Here is a 23,844-nt window from a genome sequence, read left to right as displayed (position 1 = left end):
GGTGGTGGTGGTGGGTTGACAATTAGACTTGATGTTCTTAAAGTTTTTTTCCAACCTTAATTATTCTGTGATTCTAACTCTTGAGAGATTAGTCTTTTCACTCACTTCTGACTCATGCACTCAGAGGAGTGTGGGAGCTCCACGGTAGTCAGAACTTCAGTAGCTTGTAGTGAAGTAGTTAAAAGAAAAGCCATTACAATGACTCCGAATGGTCATGTCCTGCAAAGCTGTTGTCTTTTGTGCATTCTGTTCCGGTCACAATTTAGGATGGAGTGACCTGAAGCACAGGCCAGGCAGGCTGTAAGAGCTGTGAGCCATGCTGCTGTGTGAGTATCCTCTTGCCCAGCCAACACTCATTATCAAGGACTGCCCTTGTCAGAAAGCCAGTATTGCAGAAGTCTGCATTATACCATGGTCCTTGTCATTTATTTGTCTCATATAATGCAGAGGGTAACCTTTTATCCCATCCAGATGCATGAGGTGTAAAGTAGCTTTTCAACAAACCATCAGCACGTTCCACCATCCTGTTTTCATGGGGATAATAAGGTTAATAATTTCATAATATTAGGAAAAATTCATTTGATACCCTCCTTTCTGTCCCAGTGCTGTGCCATCACGCTGGTCAATAGTGGTCCATTGTCACTTTGTGTGTTATCTGAAACAGGAAGACTGGAAAAGCAGTTATAGAGCCCTGAAATAGTAGCTTTGGCATTAGCATGCCTGCTTTTAGTGGCAGCTAACAGTCCAAATACCACTTCCATTCCTGTCAGTACAGGCTTAAAATCATTAGATGTTGAATAAATTTTCTCATTCTCTTCAGAAAACTTACTTGTAGATTTTGTGGGCCTGAATGACCAAATATTCCCATCAAGAAATTGCCAAACTTCTCCTTTAAAGATACTGTACCCTAAAGTATTTTCTTCATTCTCCATGGTTGCAAGGGTGTGTGAGGTCCATTGTCTTTCCCCAGTGTCCTAGGTTACAATGTAAGATGTGCCCAAAGTATGTATTCTATCACCATCTACATGAAATGTTGAAGCTAGGTTGGGCAGTGTTTCCCTTCCCCCTGCCTCCAGACTATCTTCTGTTAATGGCCCATCAGTGCCCTGCTGCAGGACTCATAGATAACTCCCTCCAGGAGCTATCTCTGTTTAATGGGCAATCAAGGACCCATTGCAAGACTGAAAAAATGATATCAGCCCATTGTGAGATGCTCTGCCCAGGGGGAGGAGCCAAGCATTCCCACCTGGATATAATCTGGGATTTGGGACAGCACAGGCAGCCTTACCCACTGGATTCTCAGAGGACAAGAGCTACCAGACCTTTCTGCAGGAACACTGCTTCAACAAGACCACTTCATCTGGACAGCCACCACCACGGTGTCAGGTTGTATTCTGACTCTGTCAGTGATCTTTTGTACTATTGCATGTGTTTTATTTTATTTTACCTTTTTTTTCTCTCCTATTAAATTGTGTTTTTTCTGACTTGGAGTCTCTTGCTGGTTTTGCCTTCAAGCCAGCACACCCAGGTAAACATAAACAGACTTTGGCAGTATAACATAAATTACTTTGCCTATTAAATTCTGGTGGGTGGGCCCTATTTCTTTTAAAATCTACGTCTAATTTCTCAGCATCCATTGGGGTGTTTAGTGAAATTTGAGCTCCTCTATCAAACACATATTTCAAAGGATGTTTTCTAGGTTCTGCTGGTAAGTAAATATGGGGCTTGTCCTTATCAGTCCATTGGTAGATCATAATGCACCAGGTGATAAAGCCTAAAGTTCTCCCAGCAGTTAGTGAGGTTTTTTCTTTTGTCTCTCTTCCTCTCCTCAAAGGGGTGCAGATATGTTTTCTCTGTGAAAGCTTTCTGTTTTTCACATTTCCCCATTGTACTGTTTTTACTGAGAGCTGCATGGGCAGTACCTAGAGCTACTGCCATCCTCCACAGCTCATTTTGCTCCAGGGGTGTTTTGATCTTTCTTTTATCTCAGGCAAGGTATGTTTAAAAGTCCTCACCAGCACTCAGGACATCTCTGTACTTCAGTTTTTGGGCCCTTCTCAAGGGCCCAAGCTTATTCTCCAGGATGGGTTTCCCAGCCCATTTCCCTTGCATCATTTACTGAGTCATGGAAGAGTCTCACCAAAGAGGATAGATCAACTTGGGGATCTTGTAACGCTTCATTATGCATTACATCTCCTCTCATTTTGTCTTGTCACCCTACTGAAAACATTTTTCATGTTATCAGGGCTTCTTTCAATAGAGGTCTTAACATATTAGGATCGACTTCTGGAGAGATTGTGATATATTCCTTTAAGTGTTCATACACTGCTTTGTAACAGTGCTTCATATTTCATGAGATAACCACATGGGTGTGGAAGCTGGTCCTGGTCTTCCCATAACCTGTGTTCCTCCTGCCCAATATGCAACCCTGCTGATTATTGAACGGAGTTGTTCGAAAGTCTCAGGTCCTGGGTTTAACAAGACTCCTGGCCCAATATCTGTCACCTTCACTTTATCCAGCAATATTCTACCTGCTCCTGAGATACTCATTCTCAACAAGTGCTTAGCCTCTGACTGCCCTGGTTTTCATCCATATTTTTCCTGTATGTTTGCCACTTGCAGGGATTAGTTCTGACAATGTTTTGTTTGTTTTTTGTTTTTTTTTTTTTTTCTGATTTCCTTGAGGTCCTTTGAACACTTCAGTCTTAATTATAGGTGTCATTTTTAACTCTAGAACCACTTCCTTTCTAGAAGAGGAGCTAGAGGATCAGTCATTTCATTGTAGTCCCATTCTTCCTCATCAGCATTTTCACTAGAGTTTTCACAAATACCACCTTTTCAATCCTCAGGTGGTACTATTAATTTTTGGATTTTTCTTACAGCTGGGGGATTGGTGAGTTTTAATATCAACTCTGATTTTTCCTCCCACCCCGCCCAGGGTTTTTGCTTTCCCTTGGATTCTTTTAACTGTTGTTTTACAGTTTGATACCATAAAGTCAATTTTTCTTTCCTTTATCTCACATGCTTAGTTTATTTCATAATTTGTTCTCTTTGTTGCCATGCAGCCTTTAAGCATAATCTGCACAATTGTAGTGTGCTTAGTATTAAAATAATGGAAGTGTGTTGAGAACTCAACAGAGCAAAGAATATTGGGGATTTTTTACATTTTAAGCATTCATTACAAGTTATTGTGAATGCTGTGCTACAACTGTGTAACAAGAATTTTTAATTTAGTTAATAGGAAAGAAAGCCAACAGGCAAACTGGACAAATCTTGTTAAAAACCAAAGAGCTGTTTCATTTTTATCAAAAAGGAACTCCATTGAAATTAATGTTTAAAGATACTGGGCCTCTGGGTTTCAGAATACAAATGAGGGCATGGCTTCCTCTGGCAGCGAGACATGCTGTGTGCATACTTGTGCTTATCCCATGCCTGTATGCTTTGTTTACATGTCTGCTAAGGACCCGTCATGCTTCCTTTCGGGTTTGGAAGGAACTTATGCTGCTGGGACAGTACGCTGGGATCCAAAGGACAGGCAAAGGGTACATTCCCTTTTCTGGGGGCACTGCTTCACCGGTTGTTTTCAGTACTTCTTCATACACTGAAGACCTGCATTAACATCCAGTCCAACTTAAAAGGGCAGAATACAGGCTGTGCAAGCTCTTCCCCTTCTCAAAATGTGTGTGCTTTTAGTGCTCTGAAAAGTCTCCCTGTCAGCAGAGAATCTCCCTTGCTCTGTCACCTTGTCTCTGGGTGAGATAGGTCCCCTCAGTGGTTGTGTGACTAGTGGGGCTGCTGATGAAAATACCTGAGAAGCTGGTAATCAGGTTGGTTTATTCTCTCAGCTGACAGTGAAACTAGAAATCTAGTTTAGACTTGGTGCTGAAGTATTGGACGTATGAAGCTGGTATGTGATTGCTGCCTTGGTGCCTTGAATGATGACATTTTCAGGTTCATTTTAGAATGAGGAGTCTTATTCTGAAATGGAGATTTACTCTTCATGGAAAGCTAGAAGCCAGCTCCAGGAACACAATGATAATGGTGGCTCCCAAGTACTGTTTTGATCAGTACCGCTCCACTGTCTGTTCTGAAGGCTCACTGCCATTCCTAAATTGGATTTGCAGTTTTATTCCAAAACTATCCTTCAAATTCAAAGGCTTTGGATTGAGTAAGGGAAGCATTTATCACTGTCTTAGGAATTTTATTTAATTTTAATTATAATTTTTTTTTTTCCTGATGGACAGTGAAAAAGACTTTTGGCATTTTAGCTGGCTGCATTTGGCTGTCACTGATAAGTAATTTATTTTAATCTGAAATCAATAAACTGCACAGTGAGTTTACACATCCATATTTTGGGGTGTATGGAAATAGTTTAAAAGAAAATATTCATAGTAGCAAAATGTATCCTATATTCTTTGCTGTCCCTTTCTCTGCCAGTTTAGCATTGTGTGGAATCTTCTCTTGAGTGCTAGACGGTTTGAAGGTGATTGTTTTCTGGCTCTTAACATCTGAAGAATTATGCACATAATCTATTTAAGGCTTAACCTAATCTTCCAACTGAGTTTAGTTGGGCTAGTTGTGTATTTACTTTGAATTTATTTTATTAATATGCTGAGAATTTCACCAGCATGCCATTTATATTGCAACGGATCCATGTCATAATCCTCTTAAATCAAGATGATTAAAGAATTTCTTAGAGTTGAAAGCTCTTTGTGTGAGACTTAAATTCTTCTCTTCTCAGGGCAAATCCAGTAGATTGTGAGCTGATGCTTTGGTGTTTGTAACCTATAAGGCACACTATTAATGTTATGATCAGGCTTCCACTGCACTCATGGAAGTTTTAATAACATTGAATATATTGTATGCATCAGAAATTGCAGCTGGAAATGTGAGGTTTAGAGCTTAGACTAGTGCATTTGGTTCAGCAGAATTTGGGTTTATGAAAGCGACGCCAAAGGTACATTTAATTATCAGCTGCTTGGTATGAGATTTAAAAAAGAAAAAAAGAGAGCAAATCAACAAAAAGTCTCCAACCAATTAATTTTTTTGTTTGTGCCACATTCTGTAAAGAGTATGTGTATGAAGTTGATCAGGAAAGTAGCAAATTCAAAAGTGTAGCAGAGAACTCTTGGGTGGGGGGAGAACCCTAATTTAAAGCCTACTCCATTCAAATACAGTAGTTTAACTGTGGTCACATGGCTTGCAGAGTAATTCCCTACATAAACTATAAAAGAAGTTCTAAAGTTAATAGACTGTGAAGTTTGACGTTTTGCTGTGATTTGGAGAAGTCACAGAGTGGAGATGGGCTGAGCCACTCCACAGTTTTTCAGATCTATTTTTGAGTATTATGAGGTCTTAGAAGTTAGTAGTCATTTCAATTTCTTTTTTGCTACTGGCTAAAAAACCAGGATGATAAAGGCCAACCCTTATTTATATGGAAAGCTTCACAGAACCCCAGGTATTGCTGCCCTGCTCTGAATTGGTTTCAGTAAAATGATGAATTTCCCAAAGAGCACAAACCTGGGCTGCCAAGTATCTGCACTGTGAGCTAAAACTGTTGTCTGTGCTTTCTTGCTGACAACCTTTAAGATTAAAAACCTATCTGCCATTAAAACACAGACCCTATCACTTCAGTATTGCAAAGCAGATAAAAAGGCTGCTGAAGAAAGAGAGAGCTTCTTGTTTGCAGAGATTTTATAAGACCTGTTGGCTTATTCCTTGCATAGTAGGAGACAAATCTGTGGCAAGAAATGAGAACCCTTTTTGCTGTAGGTGCGTATTGTGACACTGCTGAATCATGGTAGCCAGAGTGTTCTAATGCCAGTGGGGAACTAAGATAATGATAAACCTTGCAGCCACTTTATTCAGACACAGAGTGAGTTTCTTTGGGTTTGCTTTTAGGGAAGTAAATACTTGGCAAAATGTTAAATGGGAAAATGTATACTTATCAGCAGAAAAGCATGCTGCTTAATTCCTAGCAGGAAGGTGTAAAAGTGTAGTGATGCTCAGTTTCGAATGATGGGACCAGAACACACATTTCAGGACTTTTTGCATTTGTTTTATGACAGTTTAGTCCCAAGCACACAACTGTACTCAAGAGAAGGCTGAGTTATGGAACAGGCATGGAATTAAAAAAAGATGTGGCTGAATGAGAACTGCTTTCTTAATTTCAAAATGCAAATTACCTTAATGATTGGTAATTTAAATAAATTAATTAATTGGATGCTTGGAAACATGGGGAGTAAATGAGATAAAAGACCAAAACAGGGAGAGGGAAGAAAAAACCCTTGTATTATGACAGTCCTTTATTTTTGTAGCTGTTGATATATAAAGATGACTGAGCTATTGCAGCTTTTCCTTTGCTCCAGCACTACCATATTACCTATCAGTAAGGGAGAGCGCTGCATACAAGGGCAACTTCTAGAAGTACCTTTTGCAATTTGTGCTGATGTAATCAGATGTCAGCATTCTCTAATAGCATCAAATTGTATTCAAAATTTTGAAAGAGAGGAAGCAATTTCTTAAAAGCTTGAGGCTGCAATAGTATCGAGGAAAGAAAAATATGTATTTTTTAATATTCTCAACAGTTTCATATGTATATTGCTAGCAGATTCATTTCAATTCCATTTTTATGGCAGGAGTCACAGGAATAAACATACATGCAAAACCATCACAAAGGCAGTGGCTTTTTGTTGGAAATGGGCCTTGTACAACAGAAATACTTTTAAATTAAATAAATCCCAAAACATGCACAAAATGAGAAAATAAAATTGTGCTATGTGCAAGCACAAACAGATGTCCTCCTTTTTCCTCACAGCAAATGATTCAATTTTATGAGACACTTTTTTCTTTTTTTACATTTTCTTTTTAATTTTACTTACTGTTTTTATGAGGCAGCCTTTTTTGTAAGTCACATTAATTTTTTTTATTATCACATTAACTTCCTTCCTTATGTATAGGGCTTGCAGTTAGTAAATGCCTCAGATTTCCACAAAATATTCAGGGCAGACTATTACTACAATGACTTTTAAAATTTCTACTACTAAACTTCAATCTGTTTAAAATTTGAATTGCATTAATATCTCTATAATTTTGTAAATTTTGTTGCAATAAATGTTTTACAGTTAATGATGTTTAGGAAAGGAGCTTATATAAAAGCTATTTATTCCTGTGCTTAATTATTTAAAAACTATAGATTTCTTATGAGTTAGTTTAATATATAACTTAATTAGTATTTAATAAAGTCATATAATCTTGTTTATCAAAGTGTAGAAAAAGAATTCAGCTGAAATATTGAATAGCATCAAACAGAAAATGATCCTTTGATTTTAGCCAGGACTTGCTTGGTTGTACATGCACCAATTTGTAGTTTCTTTCTTTGCATACTGGACTGAACGCACAATACACTGAACACTTCTGTGTTTAGACAACTACTAATAACATGACCAGTGAAATGTTGCTAGTCAAAACTTTTTTGGCATTTATAAATTTTCTCTTGCTGGTAACTTATCTGTTCTGTACCTATCAACAGATTAGGAATTAAAAAAGATCTAGAAAATAGCTAGAAAATTGTCCTGAATGGGCAGCAGAACCCCTTTCACATAAATTAATTCCCCAGGGCTGCAAAGCCAGTGAGAGCTGGCATGGGTAAGGCCCAGGACAGAGCAGATAACTCTCAAAATGAAGATCTTTGACTTTTAAGAGTCATTGTGAAACTCCTAAGAAGTTTTAAAATTGTCTTAAATTGAATTGGTTTTTTCTGTCCATCTGCAACAGAGTTACAGAGCCGAAAAGCTCTGCAGGAATACAGTACCACCTTCTATCTTTGGTGAAAGCAGCTGAGTACTGAGCTGCTTACTCGATGAGATAGACCTTGGCCAAGTACAAAATCAGAAGCCTCACCCCTGTTTACCAGTCATCCTTTCCAAGGTTCTCATCCAAACCTGTCCACAGCGCCTTTCTCTCACCCACAGCCTCTGGACCTGATTACTAAAGACTAAGTGTTCTGGTAACATCCTGCTCGTGCAATTTCCCTGCCTTTTTCAGCTGAAAATTTCTCTTGTTCTTACTATTTGTGTGGCTTCATTGCTCCTAGCTGCAGAGGTTGCCTATAAAGTAGGTGCCAGCATTTCAACACCTGTATCATTTGGATTTGCTTGGGGCAGGCTGTGTTGGTTCATCACTTTTTTGATGCAATAGTTACCTTTCCTTGGCAGGGCTGTAACCAGGCTGCCAATGTTCCCTTTCCTGGTAACCCTGGCAAGGCTTTGAGGAATTCAGAGCTTTAAGCCATCTGGATCCTTCTGAGATTTCATCGCTCTTTCTCTCTTTGGGATTATGGAAATGGAGAAGAGTCAGGAGAGAGCACAACTCTTGAAGAAACTCCATAGGAAAGCACTTATGGTTGCAGTTTTCATTCATCTCTTCAGCCTGAAACAAAAAAAGTCCTGTAAGAACTCTTTCCACTCTCCAGGGTCTTAATAAGTATTGTTGGTTGGAGAAATAAATATGAACAAAAACATCAGTAAAAATACTTGCCTGAAAACAAGGAGCATTTTTTCATTGCTCTTTTTTTCTTTTTTTCCTGCACTTCTGTGTGTGTGGTAACATTGGAATGCAGATGTTCAATTGCTGGTAGGTAGTAGTCCAACAGCATTCCTTTTCACAGGCTTTCTGAAAGGAAGATTCTTTTAGGAAGCTTAAATTGGCTTGGGTACCTGCTGACTTGTTTGTTTTCCTCCCTCTCATTCTTTCAAGCTTCTACTCTTCTCCCTAAAATCCATTTTCTCTGCCTTCCAGTCAGTGCATTGGACCTCATTGCTTCCCTTTCTTTCACTAGCATTTCCTCATCTTTCTGTTTGCTCTTATACAGTTCCTTATTCCACATGTTTTTTCTAATATCACTGTGCCTCTGTCATCTCCCTCAGTGTCTATATCCTGCAGCCTCTGCATATTCTCTCTCTTCACCTGGCTGCTCCTTTTGAATGATCTGTTCTTTGCCCTTCTGCAGGTTCTTCTTCCCCTTTTTACCTAAATTGTTGTCCTAGGGTAACTTTATGATGCTTGTATCCCCAATTGTCTGTTCTGTTTGTGCTGTATATTGAGTCCTGTGCCTTTAAGACTGGTTCTAAGAGCAAGGAGAAGCGCGGAGTTTGTTTTGAGAAAACTGCCCGACTCCTCCACATTCTTCTGCGGACAGCGTGTTCGGCGGAGGCTTGGAGAGACTGCAGGACAGAGATTTTTTTTTTTTGCTTTTAGTTAGTTTCAGCTAGCTAGGGCAGAGAAATTCCCTGGACTGTTTTTTTCCTTTTTCTTGGAACTGTTTAAACCTGCTCTGGACTGAAAACCCAGGGGAGCACTGGGGGCTGCACCTGTGGCCCACTGGGGCTCGGAGCTCGGCATTTTCCAGCAGCGCTGGAGGGACTGGGACTGAGGAGACGCTGAGAGAGAGCCGAGCTACACCCACGGCAAGGACTTTCTCAATTTGCCATCTCACTTCAGAAGGAGAGGTTTTATTGTTTCATATTATTCATTTTTTATACTTGTATGCACTTCATTTGTTTAGTAACATAGTTTTTTCCACTTTTCTCCAAAGAGGTTTTTTTTTCCCGGACCGGTTGGAGGGAGGGGCCACTTGGGCTTGCTTCCTTAGAGGGATCCTCTACAGGGGTTTTCTCCCAAATTTGTCCCAAACCAGGACATACTTCTAACTGGCGCCCACTGCGGGGCTTGAGAGAGTGGAAAAAACTTATACTGATTATTATTAACTGCATTTTTTTGGTTTTCCTTTGGGTGGGGATTAAACAGTCCGTGGCCATGTTGCTTCTTGAATTCCTAATGTCTCTTAGAATGGAGTCTTTTCTGCATTTCTGTTCCCTAGGCTTTTTTGAGGTCTTAATACCTTTCTGGTCCCTAGGTTTGTTCTCTTACCCAGAAATAGCTCCAATATTATCCCTAACATACAGCTTTTGCACTAGGGATGCACAAATTAGAATAGTTATTTTGCTGGGTTCGGTGATTATGGTTTACAAGAAGCTTACAAAGATACTGGAGTTTGTTCTGGGTATGTTCAGTTTATGGTTTTTTCGTCCTACCCTGCGTCCTAGTTCCAGCAGCATGTTTTGGGGATTTATCAACAATTGCACCCAGTTTGTTAGAGGAGGAGTAGGGGATGAGGCTCTTCAGCCTCTTCTTTCCTTCTTCTCTTTTGAGTCAGTTACATCACTTTTGGAGAATGTTCAGGGTCTCCTGAACGTTAAAGACACCACCTTCCTGGTATTTCACCTGGTGACTTTCCTCTATATGGTTTATAGCTTTCCTAGAATGAGTCACACACTGCTAAACACTGTAGGGCAGCAGATAGAGGCAAGGGAGCAGGGAGATAAATCAGTCACTCAGGCTGCAGCCAATCCCACAGCTACTCAGGCTGCAGCTAAACCAGACAGTGAGGCTAAGACACCGGCAGTTGCTGCAGTAAAGAAGGGAAAGAAGCACACGATCAACCAGTAGACGATGATTCAGGTGAAGGGTCCTCAATGCCTCCTGACACCCAGTCAGTAGTCAAACCACCTGACACACAATCAGAAGCTGAAGCAACTGATGATACACAATCCGAAGCCAACTACACTCCAACAGAAAAGGAAATCTTGGCCGCCTATGAAGGAGTTCAAGCTGCCTCAGAAGTAGTAGGCACAGAAACACAACTCCTGCTGGCACCTTGACTACCAGTGCTGGGATGGATGTTCAAAGCAGAAGTTCCCTCTACCCACCATGCCACCAATGCCACATGGAGCAAATGGATTGCCCTCATCACTCAGCGCGCCCGCATTGGAAACCCAAATCGCCCTGGGATTTTGGAAATAATTACAAGCTGGCCGGAAGGTGAAAACTTTGGTCTCACAGATGAAGAGGAGCAGGAACAAGTGACACGTGCCGAAGAAGCTCCACCATACAACCAACTGCCAGCAGAAGAAACACGCTATGCTCTTTTCACTGACGGTTCCTGCCGCGTCGTAGGGATGAACCGGAAGTGGAAAGCAGCCGTATGGAGCCCCACACGACAGGTTGCACAAGCCACTGAAGGAGAAGGTGGGTCAAGCCAACTCGCTGAGCTCAAAGCTGTTCAACTGGCCCTGGACATTGCTGAAAGAGAGAAGTGGCCAAAGCTCTACCTCTACACTGATTTGTAGATGGTGGCCAATGCTCTGTGGGGATGGCTGGAAAAGTGGAAAAAGGCCAACTGGCAGCGTAGGGGAAAACCAATCTGGGCTGCAGATGAGTGGAAGGACATTGCCACTCGGGTAGAGAAGCTACCTGTCAAAGTCCGTCATGTAGATGCCCATGTCCCCAAGAGTCGGGCTAATGAGGAGCACCGAAACAACGAGCAGGTAGATCAAGCTGCAAAGATAGAGGTGTCAAAGATAGACTTAGATTGGCAACACAAGGGAGAGTTGTTCCTAGCTCGATGGGCCCATGATGCCTCAGGTCACCAGGGTAGATATGCCACCTATAAGTGGGCACAAGACCGAGGGGTGGATCTAACTATGGACAGTATTTCTCAAGTTATCCATGACTGTGAGACGTGTTCTGCCATCAAGCAGGCCAAGCGGGTGAAGCCCCTGTGGTATGGCGGGCGATGGTCCAAGTATAAGTATGGGGAGGCCTGGCAGATTGACTACATCACCCTTCCCCAAACCCGCCAAGGCAAGCGCTATGTGCTCACAATGGTAGAGGCCACCACAGGATGGCTGGAGACCTACCCTGTGCCTCACGCTACGGCCCGTAACACCATTCTAGGCCTTGAAAAACAAGTTCTTTGGAGGCATGGTACCCCTGAGAGGATTGAGTCAGACAATGGAACTCATTTCAAGAACAGCCTCATCAACAACTGGGCTAGGGAACACGGCATTGAGTGGGTGTACCATATCCCCTATCATGCACCAGCTTCAGGGAAAGTAGAAAGATACAATGGACTGCTAAAAACCACCTTGAAAGCACTGGGTGGGGGATCATTCAAAAACTGGGAGCAGCATCTAGCAAAGGCCACCTGGTTAGTTAACACCCGAGGTTCCACCAACAGAGCAAGCCCTGCCCAATCTGAGTCCCTACATACAGTAGATGGAGAGAAAGTCCCAGCAGTACATGTAAGAGGTTTGTTAGGGAAGACAGTTTGGATCAATTCTGCTTCAAGTACAGAGGATCCCATCTGTGGGATTGTCTTTGCTCAGGGACCAGGCTGCACATGGTGGGTAATGCAGAAAGATGGAACCACACGATGTGTACCCCAGGGAGATTTGATTGTTGGGTGAGAACTGTGTGTAATTATCGCTGTGTGCTGAATGGTACTGCCACTGTATGTAGCTGTATATTGCATATTGTTTTTTATATAGATGTATGTGTGTGTAGAGCTGGAGTATATATTAGTTTTAGTAAATTGATGATATGGGGATAAGGGGTGGAATGTCCTAGGGTAACTTTATGATGCCTGTATCCCCAATTGTCTGTTCTGTTTGTGCTGTATATTGAGTCCTGTGCCTTTAAGACTGGTTCTAAGAGCAAGGAGAAGCGCGGAGTTTGTTTTGAGAAAACTGCCCGACTCCTCCACATTCTTCTGCGGACGGGGTGTTCGGTGGAGGCTTGGAGAGACTGCAGGACAGAGATCTTTTTTTTTTTGCTTTTAGTTAGTTTCAGCTAGCTAGGGCAGAGAAGTTCCCTGGACTGTTTTTTTCCTTTTTCTTGGAACTGTTTAAACCTGCTCTGGACTGAAAACCCAGGGGAGCACTGGGGGCTGCACCTGCGGCCCACCGGGGCCTGGACCTCGGCATTTTCCAGCAGCACCGGAGAGACTGGGACTGAGGAGAGACTGAGAGAGAGCCGAGCTACACCCATGGCAAGGACTTTCTCAATTTGCCATCTCACTTCAGAAGGAGAGGTTTTATTGTTTCATATTATTCATTTTTTATACTTGTATGCACTTCATTTGTTTAGTAACATAGTTTTTTCCACTTTTCTCCAAAGAGGTTTTTTTTTTCCCGGACTGGTTGGAGGGAGGGGCCACTTGGGCTTGCTTCCTTAGAGGGATCCTCTACAGGGGTTTTCTCCCAAATTTGTCCCAAACCAGAACAATTGTTGAACATGACCCCACTATAAAATAATCAGAAATAACAGCAGATGTTTAGGTTATCTAACTCTCTCTGTTCAGGGTATAAAAAATAGTTTTTGCCTCAGGGTAGTCTAGTATCATGCAGTGACTGGCAAAACTTGAAAAACTCCAGTATCTTCTTTTTGTTGGATATCATGGAAAAATATCCTCACAAAAGATCATGAAACTTTCAGTAATATTTTGCTTGGCCTCTTGACAGAAGCTGCATTTGCTGTGGCATGGAGAACCTAACTGAAATAAATCCTCTGTTTATACTTACAATAAAACTGCAGGGAGACATACCTTCCTTTCTTACCCCCTTTCAGATTTCTTCTGCCGCAGTGTTGCACATGGCCCTGTCTGTGCTCAGTTCTCAGGTAGTTTGACGCACAAGAAACTCAGAGCTGACTCATAAAAGAGGAGCATGTTTAATCTACAATTTTGTATGAACTGCTTGGAGTAGTCATAAATATTCCATTTAATAGAAGTGCTGGAATTTTTCTTTTTGGCAAGGTACACCACATATTTCTGATTCAGTAGAGATTGCAGTAGAAGCCCATAACAATACAGGGTGAAGGCTTGCAAAAATGTTTCTTCATATAATGTATGGCATTTTCTAAAATGCTTTCTTGGTTTTTCTCTCCCTTAGAGACACGTGAAGAAACTGACTAATGATTCATACACAGAGTTGTGAAATATTGCATCAATAAGATTTTTTTCATATTTTTTTCCTTAACCAAAAAGCATTTTCAATAAAATACAAGGCAAAGTCACCCCATTGAAAACATTTCCTTGGAAGTAATTCAGAGCACCAATAATTGTGATTAATGTGGCCTGCAAATTCCTGTTGACAAGATCTTGACACAGAATCACACAAACAAGAAATGTGTTGGCCTTTCACTCAGCTTCCATCCTCCACATATTTGTAACTTCACTTGGAGAAAGTGCAACTACTTCTGGCTGTACAGTAGCAATGATAATAATGTTAACATTTTAAGCTATTTTCATAATGTTCAATTTATTCAAATTAATTTTATGCAAATTATTTTTACCATGTTTGTATTTCTTTTCACTTTTTGTAACAAAAGACAACAGTGTGTGTCCTAATGTAAGACTAAGTGCATTCCTTGCCATTTCCTTTGGCATTTTTTGTTCAAGTATTACAACTTCCCCATTTTTTGGTCAGTGCCATTTCTTTTCTTTGTCTGTTTTGGCACATTCCAGTCCTAAGTGTTTTAATTCCTTCCCCAACTGTGTTTTGGACATCTGTCTTCCATTCTCTTATGTTTGTGCAGAGGTAAATAATTAATTTCTCTTTTGTTGTAAATGTTCTATTTTCCTTAAATAATATTTTCAGTCTGTGGAAGACCAGGAATGCTGTTTCTCTTGAGAATGCTTGCTGTGCAAGACAACAGTGGTATCCCCAAGAGATGCTGCAGTGTTGTGCAGAGTTATTTTCAACTAATACCTTTTCATTTATGACCAGCTTTCTGAGCAAACACTTGCTAGAAAGAGCTTGGAGGAAATTCCATGGAGATTCCAGATTTTGCTTATTGAAATCCTGCTGTTCCTACCTTTGTGGGCACTCTCTTTTAAATGAGAAATATGATTCCTTACTGACATTTAGTCTTCTTTTCTATCTCCTGCTCCCTCCTGGTTCAATGCTAAAGTTTTTTCAAAATAATGTATGTCTCTCTCCTTGGGTTGTTCAGCATAGCCCTGAAACTGATCTGCTCTTCTAAGAAGAAGTGCTTTAAAATTGAGAATCCTCTGCTCTTGAGTGGATTTGGCCTCCAGGGCTAACACATGTTCATCTCCCTTGTACTCCTCCTTTTGTCCTGCAGTAAAAACCTGATGAAAATTGCCTATGCACCAAAATCTTTTTACCTCTAGAGGCCAGACAGTACCAATTTTGGTTGAGACTTGGGGACCTTGAAAGCAAAGATGTTATTACAGAGTCTAAATGTAAGGATGGTGATATTAAATGCAGTTCTTTCAGACACTGAGTTGATTTTTTTATAGTTCAGTGAGCCAAGGAATCTAGGGCAAGGTTATTTTCTTATGTACTTAAGGGAAGGACTTGAAATAGGACAGTCTTCATGGTGGCTTTTAGGGAACACATTACATTTTCCTCTCAGAATATGGTGGAAATCTATAACTCAAATGTCTGTGATGAGAGGCAACAATGATAATACCAGGTAAGAGAAACAGAACATTCTGTCTCATAGAGAACTCAGAAAAATGGGAAATGTGTAGTGCATTGATTATTTGAAAAAGTATAAGTAGCATCTGTTCAGATGCATTTTGTTTTCAACCACTCCATGTTTTTATTGCTGATTTTGTCAAGAAACCCAAACAAGTCTTGTGTCAAAGGGGATTTGTAACAAGATATATACAGGTAGATTGTCCAAGATTTATCATGCTGCCATCAAGTATTGGATGTCCTTAGTTAGTTTCAATGGAACATCCATTGTATTTAATAAATTTAATAAATGGAACATGCATTGTATCTAATAAACCCCAAGAAAAAGGAAATTTAAAAAGAAAACTATTTTTTTCATGTGATGTATGAAACTGAGGTCTTGAAAAACCTGTGTGATTTATTTAGGTTAAGAATCCTATCCGTGATGCTAAGACCCCTCTCATATTTCCAACAGGGATATTTTCAGAGGATGAATAGTCTAGATCTTTTGGTAGTGGGTGGGAGGTTCCAGCTGGTCTGATGCCTGGGTAATCAAGCTGCTCTGGCCATCAGGAAATCTCTCTCCTAAGATGCACCCAGCTATACCACTCTGGAATTTCACTGTGATGTACCACAGAAACCCCTGTCTCTGCCTCTTCATTTCAGACTATGAGAACAGCCTCTATTTCTGGTCCTCTGGGAAGTGGCTGTCAGGCAACTTTTGAGGCCATCTAGCATCTCCCCTCCAGTCAGCCATTTGCAGCAGTACACTGCCTAAGAATTTGTTCCCAGGGCAAACTCTTCCCTTGGCTCTCATAGTGATGAGAAAGTAAGTGGAAAACTACCAGACTAGTCAGTGCTGACTTTTTATTCAGATAGACTCTGGATTTCTCTAGGTCTTAGGGTTTTATTTATTATTTTTCCACCAAAATGATTCTGTGCAGCAATGTAGATAATTTGCATGGTCAGTGGATATTACCAAGTTCAGATCCTTTTATGAAGAACTTGGAGGCAGTCAGAAACAGTGGAAATACTTTTTCCTCTTTCTTACTGTAGCTACATATTATGTTGGATATGGACACATCTTCATCTTTCCTAGATCAGTGGAGAGAGAGATGATTTGGAGTAACTTGTACCTTTAGTTTCTGGGCTGTTTTCAGTTCAGGGAAAAATAGTGGTCATGCATCACTTGGAATTTGTTTTCTGTGTGTACCTATCTTCACTTTCCTAACTGGCTGATACTGTGAGGCCTGTGTTGGAAACTTCAAAGACCCCTAGTTACTGCTTATACTTAAAGGAAATAAATTACTTGAACTAAATGGTGTAAAATCTTTGCAAAATTGAATATCAGTGCAAAATTGAATACTGTTAATCCCTGTTAATCCAGGAGTACGTGCTTTTTAGTGTGGATGTGGAGTTTCAGCCCTAATTCTACTTGCATGTGCCCATAGTTGAGGAGTAGAACTAACCCAACTGTTTCTCTTAATCTTTTAACCCTGACCTGATTCAGCATGTTTGGTTTTGATCCAGAGACTGAAAATTTTGATAGATGTGTGTTCTAAGACTCATTACTAAAGGATACTGTAAAGGATTGACTGTAGAAGCAGAAGTATTATGTTGTTGTCGTAATATATGTAGTTTAGATTCCCTCTGGACCTTTGCCCAGAGTGAAGGAACTTCAGATCCAGGACTTTGTTCAGTTCCCTTTCCCTTTGCCTTTTCTGGCAAAGTGGTATAGTACATAAGTATTTGTTGTTAAAAGGAAAGAAAAACAAATTGACAAAAATGGGAGACTGAAGACTTCCTTGAGAGAGCTGCGTGGGGAATAATGGGTCAGCTCAGAAAACTGTTCTCAGAAGCAAAATTGAATGTGCAGTTCAGCAGTTCAGCCACACTGTGTCACCATTGGACTTCACTTCCTTCCATTCTATCATTCTCATTATAGGAGAAAATATTTACAAAGCCAGAGAAGAAGAGTCCGAAATGTGGGAAGCAGTTGAAGTGCAAGAAGATGAAGATACCCTTGTGGAAGTTCCACTGGACCAGGTATTGATCAAGCTTTAAATAAATGGCTTTTTTCTTTTTTCTTTTTTTTTTTAGGATTACAGATTGTGTGTTGTTTCTCTTTCCTCAATTTCTTTCAAGTGCAAGCATAATTCTGTGGGGATAACTGTAAGCTCAACAATACTGCTTCTTTTATGGCAGCTTTAGCAAATCTCCCTTTCTGTGTTAATATGTCAAATGTCAGTTATTTTTTCATCAGCTTCAGAACTGCTCTGAGAGCTCTTATAGAGCCTTAGAGAATCAGGACTCCCTACTGTTACATCCTAGCAAATAGGTTCACTTGAATTTCAGTCTCTTTATGCTGGCAGAGCAGTATTCCTCCAGTCCTGGACCACAATAGATGCAGATTTTTCTGATTTTTGTTAAAGCTGACAGCACTTTGTTCTGTTGGAGCAACATGATGTTTTGTTGGCCAACTTTTTAATCCTAAGATTTATGTGAAATAAATAGGTCTTGATAACTAAACATAAGATTATATCTCCCTTTTCGTACTTTGATTTGTACTCCTATGGACGGAAATAATACAAGGAATAGGTAAATTGAAGCTTATTCCAAGGAAGAGAAGAGTAGAATTGTTTAACTATTTGCTGAAAGCATATGTGGTTTCCTTCTGGTAATGAATTGCTCACAAGCCAGTCTTCCTTTTCATCTTATCTGTTTGTAGGAATTTGCCAACTTGTTCAACTTTATTTCCTGTTGCATTGTGCTTTTGGTGTCTCTTGATGATGTCTTGGGGCCAGCCACATTGGCCACAGAATAATATTTCTAATCCATGCTTTGATGTAAGGCATCACAGTTTATCCAAAAGATTTCTCAGGCTAAAAATCATCCCAGTGACATCAGGAATCTTGGGCAGTTTATGACTTCCTGGTGGTAAGCAGAGCTGAAGACTGGTAGTTAATATGAGTCTGGGAGGGAGTTAAAGATAATAATTAGTGAATACACTTCAATTACCCAGGGCAACCCAGTGTTACATCACATGATTTGTTTTCATATTGTATTTTGTGCTACTTATTTTTATATTGGGTTTTTTATGTTATAATGGTTTATTCTGTACTCCCTTGTTCTCCTGGAAAGTGTTTTATTCCAGGGTTTGTCCCTGCCCCTCTTCCCTGTCACTCCTCCCAGTCCCCTCCTACGGGCCCTGTCTGTCATTCGGCTGTTCCTCCCAGCTTCTGGAGAGTTTGGGTAAGGACATTGAATGATAGGGCAAGAGACGAGGAGGTTCCTCCCTTTATGTTCCCATTGGTTTCATTAAATGTCCCTCCAACCCTGTTCCACTCCCACCTTTTCCCTCACTGGGTGTTGGTTTGTCCCCTCCCTTAGCCCCTCCCCTGTATGTAAGCCCGGAACACGAGGCCCGGGTGGGACTTGGCCAGAGCAGCAGAACTGAGTCAGGTGTCCAACCAGGATGAAATAAAGACCTTGGACTTTGCCCTCTGACCAAGTCTGACTCCTTTCCTCTGCCATTGACGTGGTCTCTCCTGTGACAAGGGGAAAAGCCCCTTTGCCACTCCTCTGGTTTCTAGGACCCAGGGGAGTTTTCTGTCTGGTCGCAGTCTCGAGCTAGCTTGGGCAAAACGGAGCCAGCGGCTCTGATAGAGACAAGCGACAACCCAATACAGCATAAACAATCTAGGAGATTTCTGGAGTGTGTTGGAGACAGGTTTTTGATGTAGGTAGTGTGAGACACAGTTAGGTGAATCATTCTACTGGATTTGCTTCTGAAGAATAAATAGAAACTTGTTTGGGATGTGACAGTGGCAGCCTTAATTGGACTGGCTATAAGATGGTCAGAGTTTAAGCCCCTGAAGAAAGTAGAGGTGGAAAATAACAAAATAAAAATCCTAGAAGTTAGGAGAATTGCTTTTGGCTTGGTTGGGAAACTGGCCCAGGATCCTGTGTGAAGCTGCCCTGAAGTCTGGAGGAATTCAGGAGATCTGGTTGATTTCCAAGAGACTGTTCCTCAAGCCACAAGAACTATGCCCACTGTGCAAGATAACAAGCAGACATAGCAGGACGCCAGTTTGAGCAGAGGACTCCTGACCTCACACTAAAAGAGGTAGAAGAGGGGTTAGACTCCTAAAGGGCAGTATAGAGACATTGCCCTGATATGCAGAAATGGAACCGAGAGAGCCAAAGCTTATTGAGAAATGGGAACCGATGCATGTGATTGGGAATAAGCACCATGGATATACTACATACAGATCGTACTTTACAGATTTCATTTCCTCAGTGATGAAGTTAGTGGCTGCTGTGGAGGAAGGGAGAGCAGTTATTGTCCTTGCTTTCAGTATAGACGTCCATATTTGTAGGAGAAGTTGGAATAAGTGCAAAAAAATATGGGGAAGAAAATATCCTTAATTAGGGTAGAGACTGGATTTGTGGGCTAAAAGGTAGGTGAAAAACTGGCAGGTTTGTGAGATTTAAAAGGTCAGCTGGTTGAGATTTAAGTGGCACATATTTACAGACAGTGGTCCTCAGGGTTTGATACTGGATCTGAGACATTATAATATGTTCATGGGTAACATAGATGATGGTGTGGGACACAGCCTTATCCAGGCCCAGATGTCATAATCAGGTGAATGCAGGGCTGTCTTTCTGAGCAATCTCAACAGCTTAAAGGAACAGGATGACTTGAGCCTCATGAAGTTCAACAAGAAAGAGAGGTACAGAGTTGGGCACCTGTAGTGCAGTAACTGTCTCAGTGCAGTCTTGACACACGTGGGCTAGAAAGGAGCTGCAGAAAGGGCTGTGCGGCTCTTGTGGTTGGCAAGTTGAGTCAGCGGTGCTCCCTGTGGGAATGAGGTGGACTGTTCAGGCTGGGCTGGTAAAAGCACAGCCAGCACATCAAGGTCACTGATTATCTTTCTTGACTCAGCATCTCTGAGGTTGCATCTAGAGTATTTGTCCAGCTTTGAGTCCTTTTCAGCAGATGAGAGATATTTAGAAACAGGAGAAAGTTCAGCACAGCAACAAACCAAAACGTTTAGGGGCTAGAGCTTATGACACTATTTATTTGCTTACTAAATAGTGCTTACTATTTATTTGGCTGATTTTTTCAATGTATTTGTGTTGCATGAAAGAATACTAGACATATATGCCTTTACCTCGTGTTCTGTTTTTAAAAAAAATACCTGAGGGGAAATAGATGCTTTATGAACTTATTAGCCAATTGGAAGACTGACACCATACCATCTAAAAATTTACAGATTTTATCTTTGATCCTTCGTAGCAACAGGAGCCTTTCTCATTATTTATTCTCTTTAATGGGAAGGAATATTGCTTAGTTATTTTATAGACTTTGTTCTTGAAGGCACATGAATCAGGTGATAGAGGCAATAAGAACATGACTGTCTTGGTCCCTGATAGAAGGAATGCTACAGCTGTCTTCTCACAGCACATACCTGCCCCAGCTGCAGAGTCTTATGATGAACACCACTGGGCTTATAAGCCCTGTTAATTGTGGTTGTCCTTGTGAGGTGTCATGATAATTAGGATGTGTTGCATTATATTGATAGCACTGACATTGGGGAAGAACATGCTGGCTGTTGTCTTAATCTTTGTTTCTTATGACATCCTGAAGCACATCCTTCTCTGGTCTTGACAGGGTAGTAATCAAATTCAGCAATGATTAGCCTGTTTATTGTCCTCTGAAGGTGTGTAAAGAATTCCTCTGGGTAGTGTAGAACATGTGGCTGTGTAAATTGGCTTGTCAGGCCTTAGTTTTTAGGCTGGCTGCAATTCATTTGAAATCCAGCCCTGGAGACAGCTGCCCTACTTCTCCAGAGATCCTACAACACAGACAGTAGCTCTGTGTGTCTCACCAGTTTGCCTCTGCCAGAGGTGGTGACCATCCCTAGGGAGGGGAAAAACTCTCTACTACCACTTCTCTGTTTGGCAGCGGAGCTGTTCACACAGTTGCCAGTGAGCATCAGATGTGCTGGCAAGCTTGCAATGGTAGGAACTTGCTGGATACATCTAAGCTCATGTACCAAGGTCCATTCATCATGTTCAGATGGAAATATTTTTTCACATGCTACCAATGGGTTCTGCTATGTGGACAAGGAACTGGAAACAGGTATATTTAATGGGGAAAAGAATATTAAAAAATTGGTCATGTGCACTATGAGTAATCTGATTTTCTTGTTTCCATAAAGCCAAACAAAGCACCGAAATTTATTGCAACACAAGCCATGGTTTATATATAATGTTAAAACTTCATGTATAGTTTCCTTGGTAATCTGGCAGGAAGCCATGTCCTTCTGACTAGCATGGAGTACTTCATATTCCCAGATAACTAAGGTCACTCTAACCTTAGAAGCATTTAGCATTTTGCATGTTCAGGTTCATATTAATGGCCATTTACAATTGTTTTAAATTCTGTGATGTAAAGCTTTTTAGCTTTTTCTTATCTGCACTGCAGTTTCTGTTATTGCTAGAAATATGGGAAAGGACAGCCAGCCAGGTCTTGACTATCTTGCATAATGCATAAATATTTACATGCCAGCTTTCACTAGAATGCTGGCACTTTTAAAAGGCTATAATTTCCATCAGCCACATAAATGAGGTAGTGAAGATAGAGCTTTTTATTTTTTTTCTTTTTATGCACCTTCTCTGTCTTGCTGTTTGAAGTACACAGTTGAACAAATGCCAGATTAGCCATTAACTAAACTTAGCGTTATACTGGCTAGACTCTCACTTATGTCCTGTTCTGTAAAATGATGTCTGCCAGCTGAAAACACATTAAAAGGACAGGGTTTGCTTTACTCCAGGCTAGCTGACAGTTGTAATTGAACATCAAGGAAGAAAAAAAGAGTATTTTGCCTTAAACCAAACCAGACCTTTCTGTTCTATATTCTTTACCAAGACTTCACCTCCCAAATACAAAATTATTAGTTTCTTCTTTTGACATGCAGGCTTACTCCAAGTTGGTTGTTTGCATCACTGTGTCAACATTCATGGGGACTGATGACAGGCTGTGAAATCAGTTGTGCAAATAGCAAGGGAATAAAGTGATTCTTGACAGGGAGGCAGCAAAACAATAGTAGTTTCTTACTGGAGATGGTAATTAAGCGTGTTACTTTGAATTTGCTGGTAATAATGCAGATCTATTCAAAGTAACTTCAAGACAAAAATTTCTAACTTTTAAAGCTTTCAGAAAAAAATACTCTTCCTTTCATTCTATATACGTTCTAAAATAAAAAAGTAGCAGTCTCTAGTGATAATACTGAAATAACACTGCAAGTATGCACTGGTTTATCCATTTCCATAACCATGGTTGTTCTCCCATGCTGAGCCCTTGCATGAGAGTTACAAGATCTGAAGTTATCCAGTGCATGACCCCAAAAGGAATTCTGGCATGTTGTGGTGCCAGTCTGCTTCGCCATGAGGTATATGATATTTTTAAGATGTGATTGTAACTATTATGATGTGATGTAGAAAGAGTCTCCATTTGGGTTTTGGTTTGTTCTTTGGGTTATTTTCCCCCTCCAGGTTCATCATCCCCATCTCCTTCTCTCCTTCTGTGTTTATTTGTAAAAATTAGTTGAAAATAAATTTATCTAACAGGCACTGGATTGGAGTTTTTCTGTAGATGTTCACATTCTTCTTTCTTTCATTATCCATTTGCTTTCTACTTTTGCAGACATGTCCACTGATTAATCCAGTCCTCCACTCATTATTTCGCATTTCCTGGGCTGTGATGTGATGTGAGATTGTGTATCTCCCCTAGGTGAGCTGGAGCTGAAGTATATCAACAGTAGCAGAAAATTTGCACCTTTCATTTGAAGTTTTCATTATGGAGTATACGTTTTGCTTTAGAGACCCAAGATTCACCTCAGTGAGCAGAATAAAATGTTTATCTTCCCCATTGCTGAAGGCAAAATGTTAAAGTTTATGTTGATTCAACATTACAACAGGCTGACTGCTTGGAAAGACCTCATTCTTTGATTAAAAAGGCTACTTTTCACAAGGAAACATTTTGCACTACATCAGTAAGGATTTCAAAATGGCTTTTGGAAAGAACACATGCAGAATTTATGCTCAAATTTTGCTACAAATGATGCAGCTGTAATTTAAGTCTTATGAATTTGGAGTGCTGACAAGCCAGCAGATAATATTTTCCACTGCATGTTCTTCTTTCAGCTCCACTGATTTACACTTAATGTTGTTATTGTTTGTCTGTGTGAGATAGGGAAACTTACTCTGATTGGCTCCTTGCAGTTCAGAATGAGAAGGGAGATGTTTCCTTGGTTTCTGCATTGAGTGACTGTGCTTTCTGAAGTTGTAGTAGCAATGCCTGATCTTGTCTTAGAGGCCTGTGTGGCCAACACTTGAAGGGCCTTCACTTCTGAGAAATGAAAATCTCTTGTAAAATTAGTTTTGATACCACTTTGAAAAAAGTTTCCTCTGTGCAACCCTGTTTTCAAAAAATTTAGCAACCCTAGAGCCAGCA

The 23,844-nt window shown here is 40.6% G+C and overlaps 1 protein-coding gene across 3 annotated transcripts in view; it reads left to right on the top strand.

The window, feature by feature from the left end:
* DCDC2 (doublecortin domain containing 2) overlaps positions 1–23,844 on the top strand; it is a 77,923-nt gene that overhangs the window by 34,219 nt on the left and 19,860 nt on the right. For all 3 annotated transcript variants that reach the window (XM_040058227.1, XM_040058236.1, XM_040058219.1), the window contains one exon: positions 17,269–17,369. In XM_040058227.1, the coding sequence (XP_039914161.1) occupies positions 17,269–17,369 (101 nt within the window). The remainder of the gene's footprint in view (positions 1–17,268; positions 17,370–23,844) is intronic.

Source organism: Hirundo rustica, chromosome 1 (assembly GCF_015227805.2).
Source record: "Hirundo rustica isolate bHirRus1 chromosome 1, bHirRus1.pri.v3, whole genome shotgun sequence".
In the NCBI taxonomy this organism is placed as follows: Eukaryota; Metazoa; Chordata; class Aves; order Passeriformes; family Hirundinidae; genus Hirundo; species Hirundo rustica.
The sequence above is the reverse complement of the archived record's forward strand: the minus strand, read 5'-3'. Positions and strand labels throughout refer to the sequence as shown.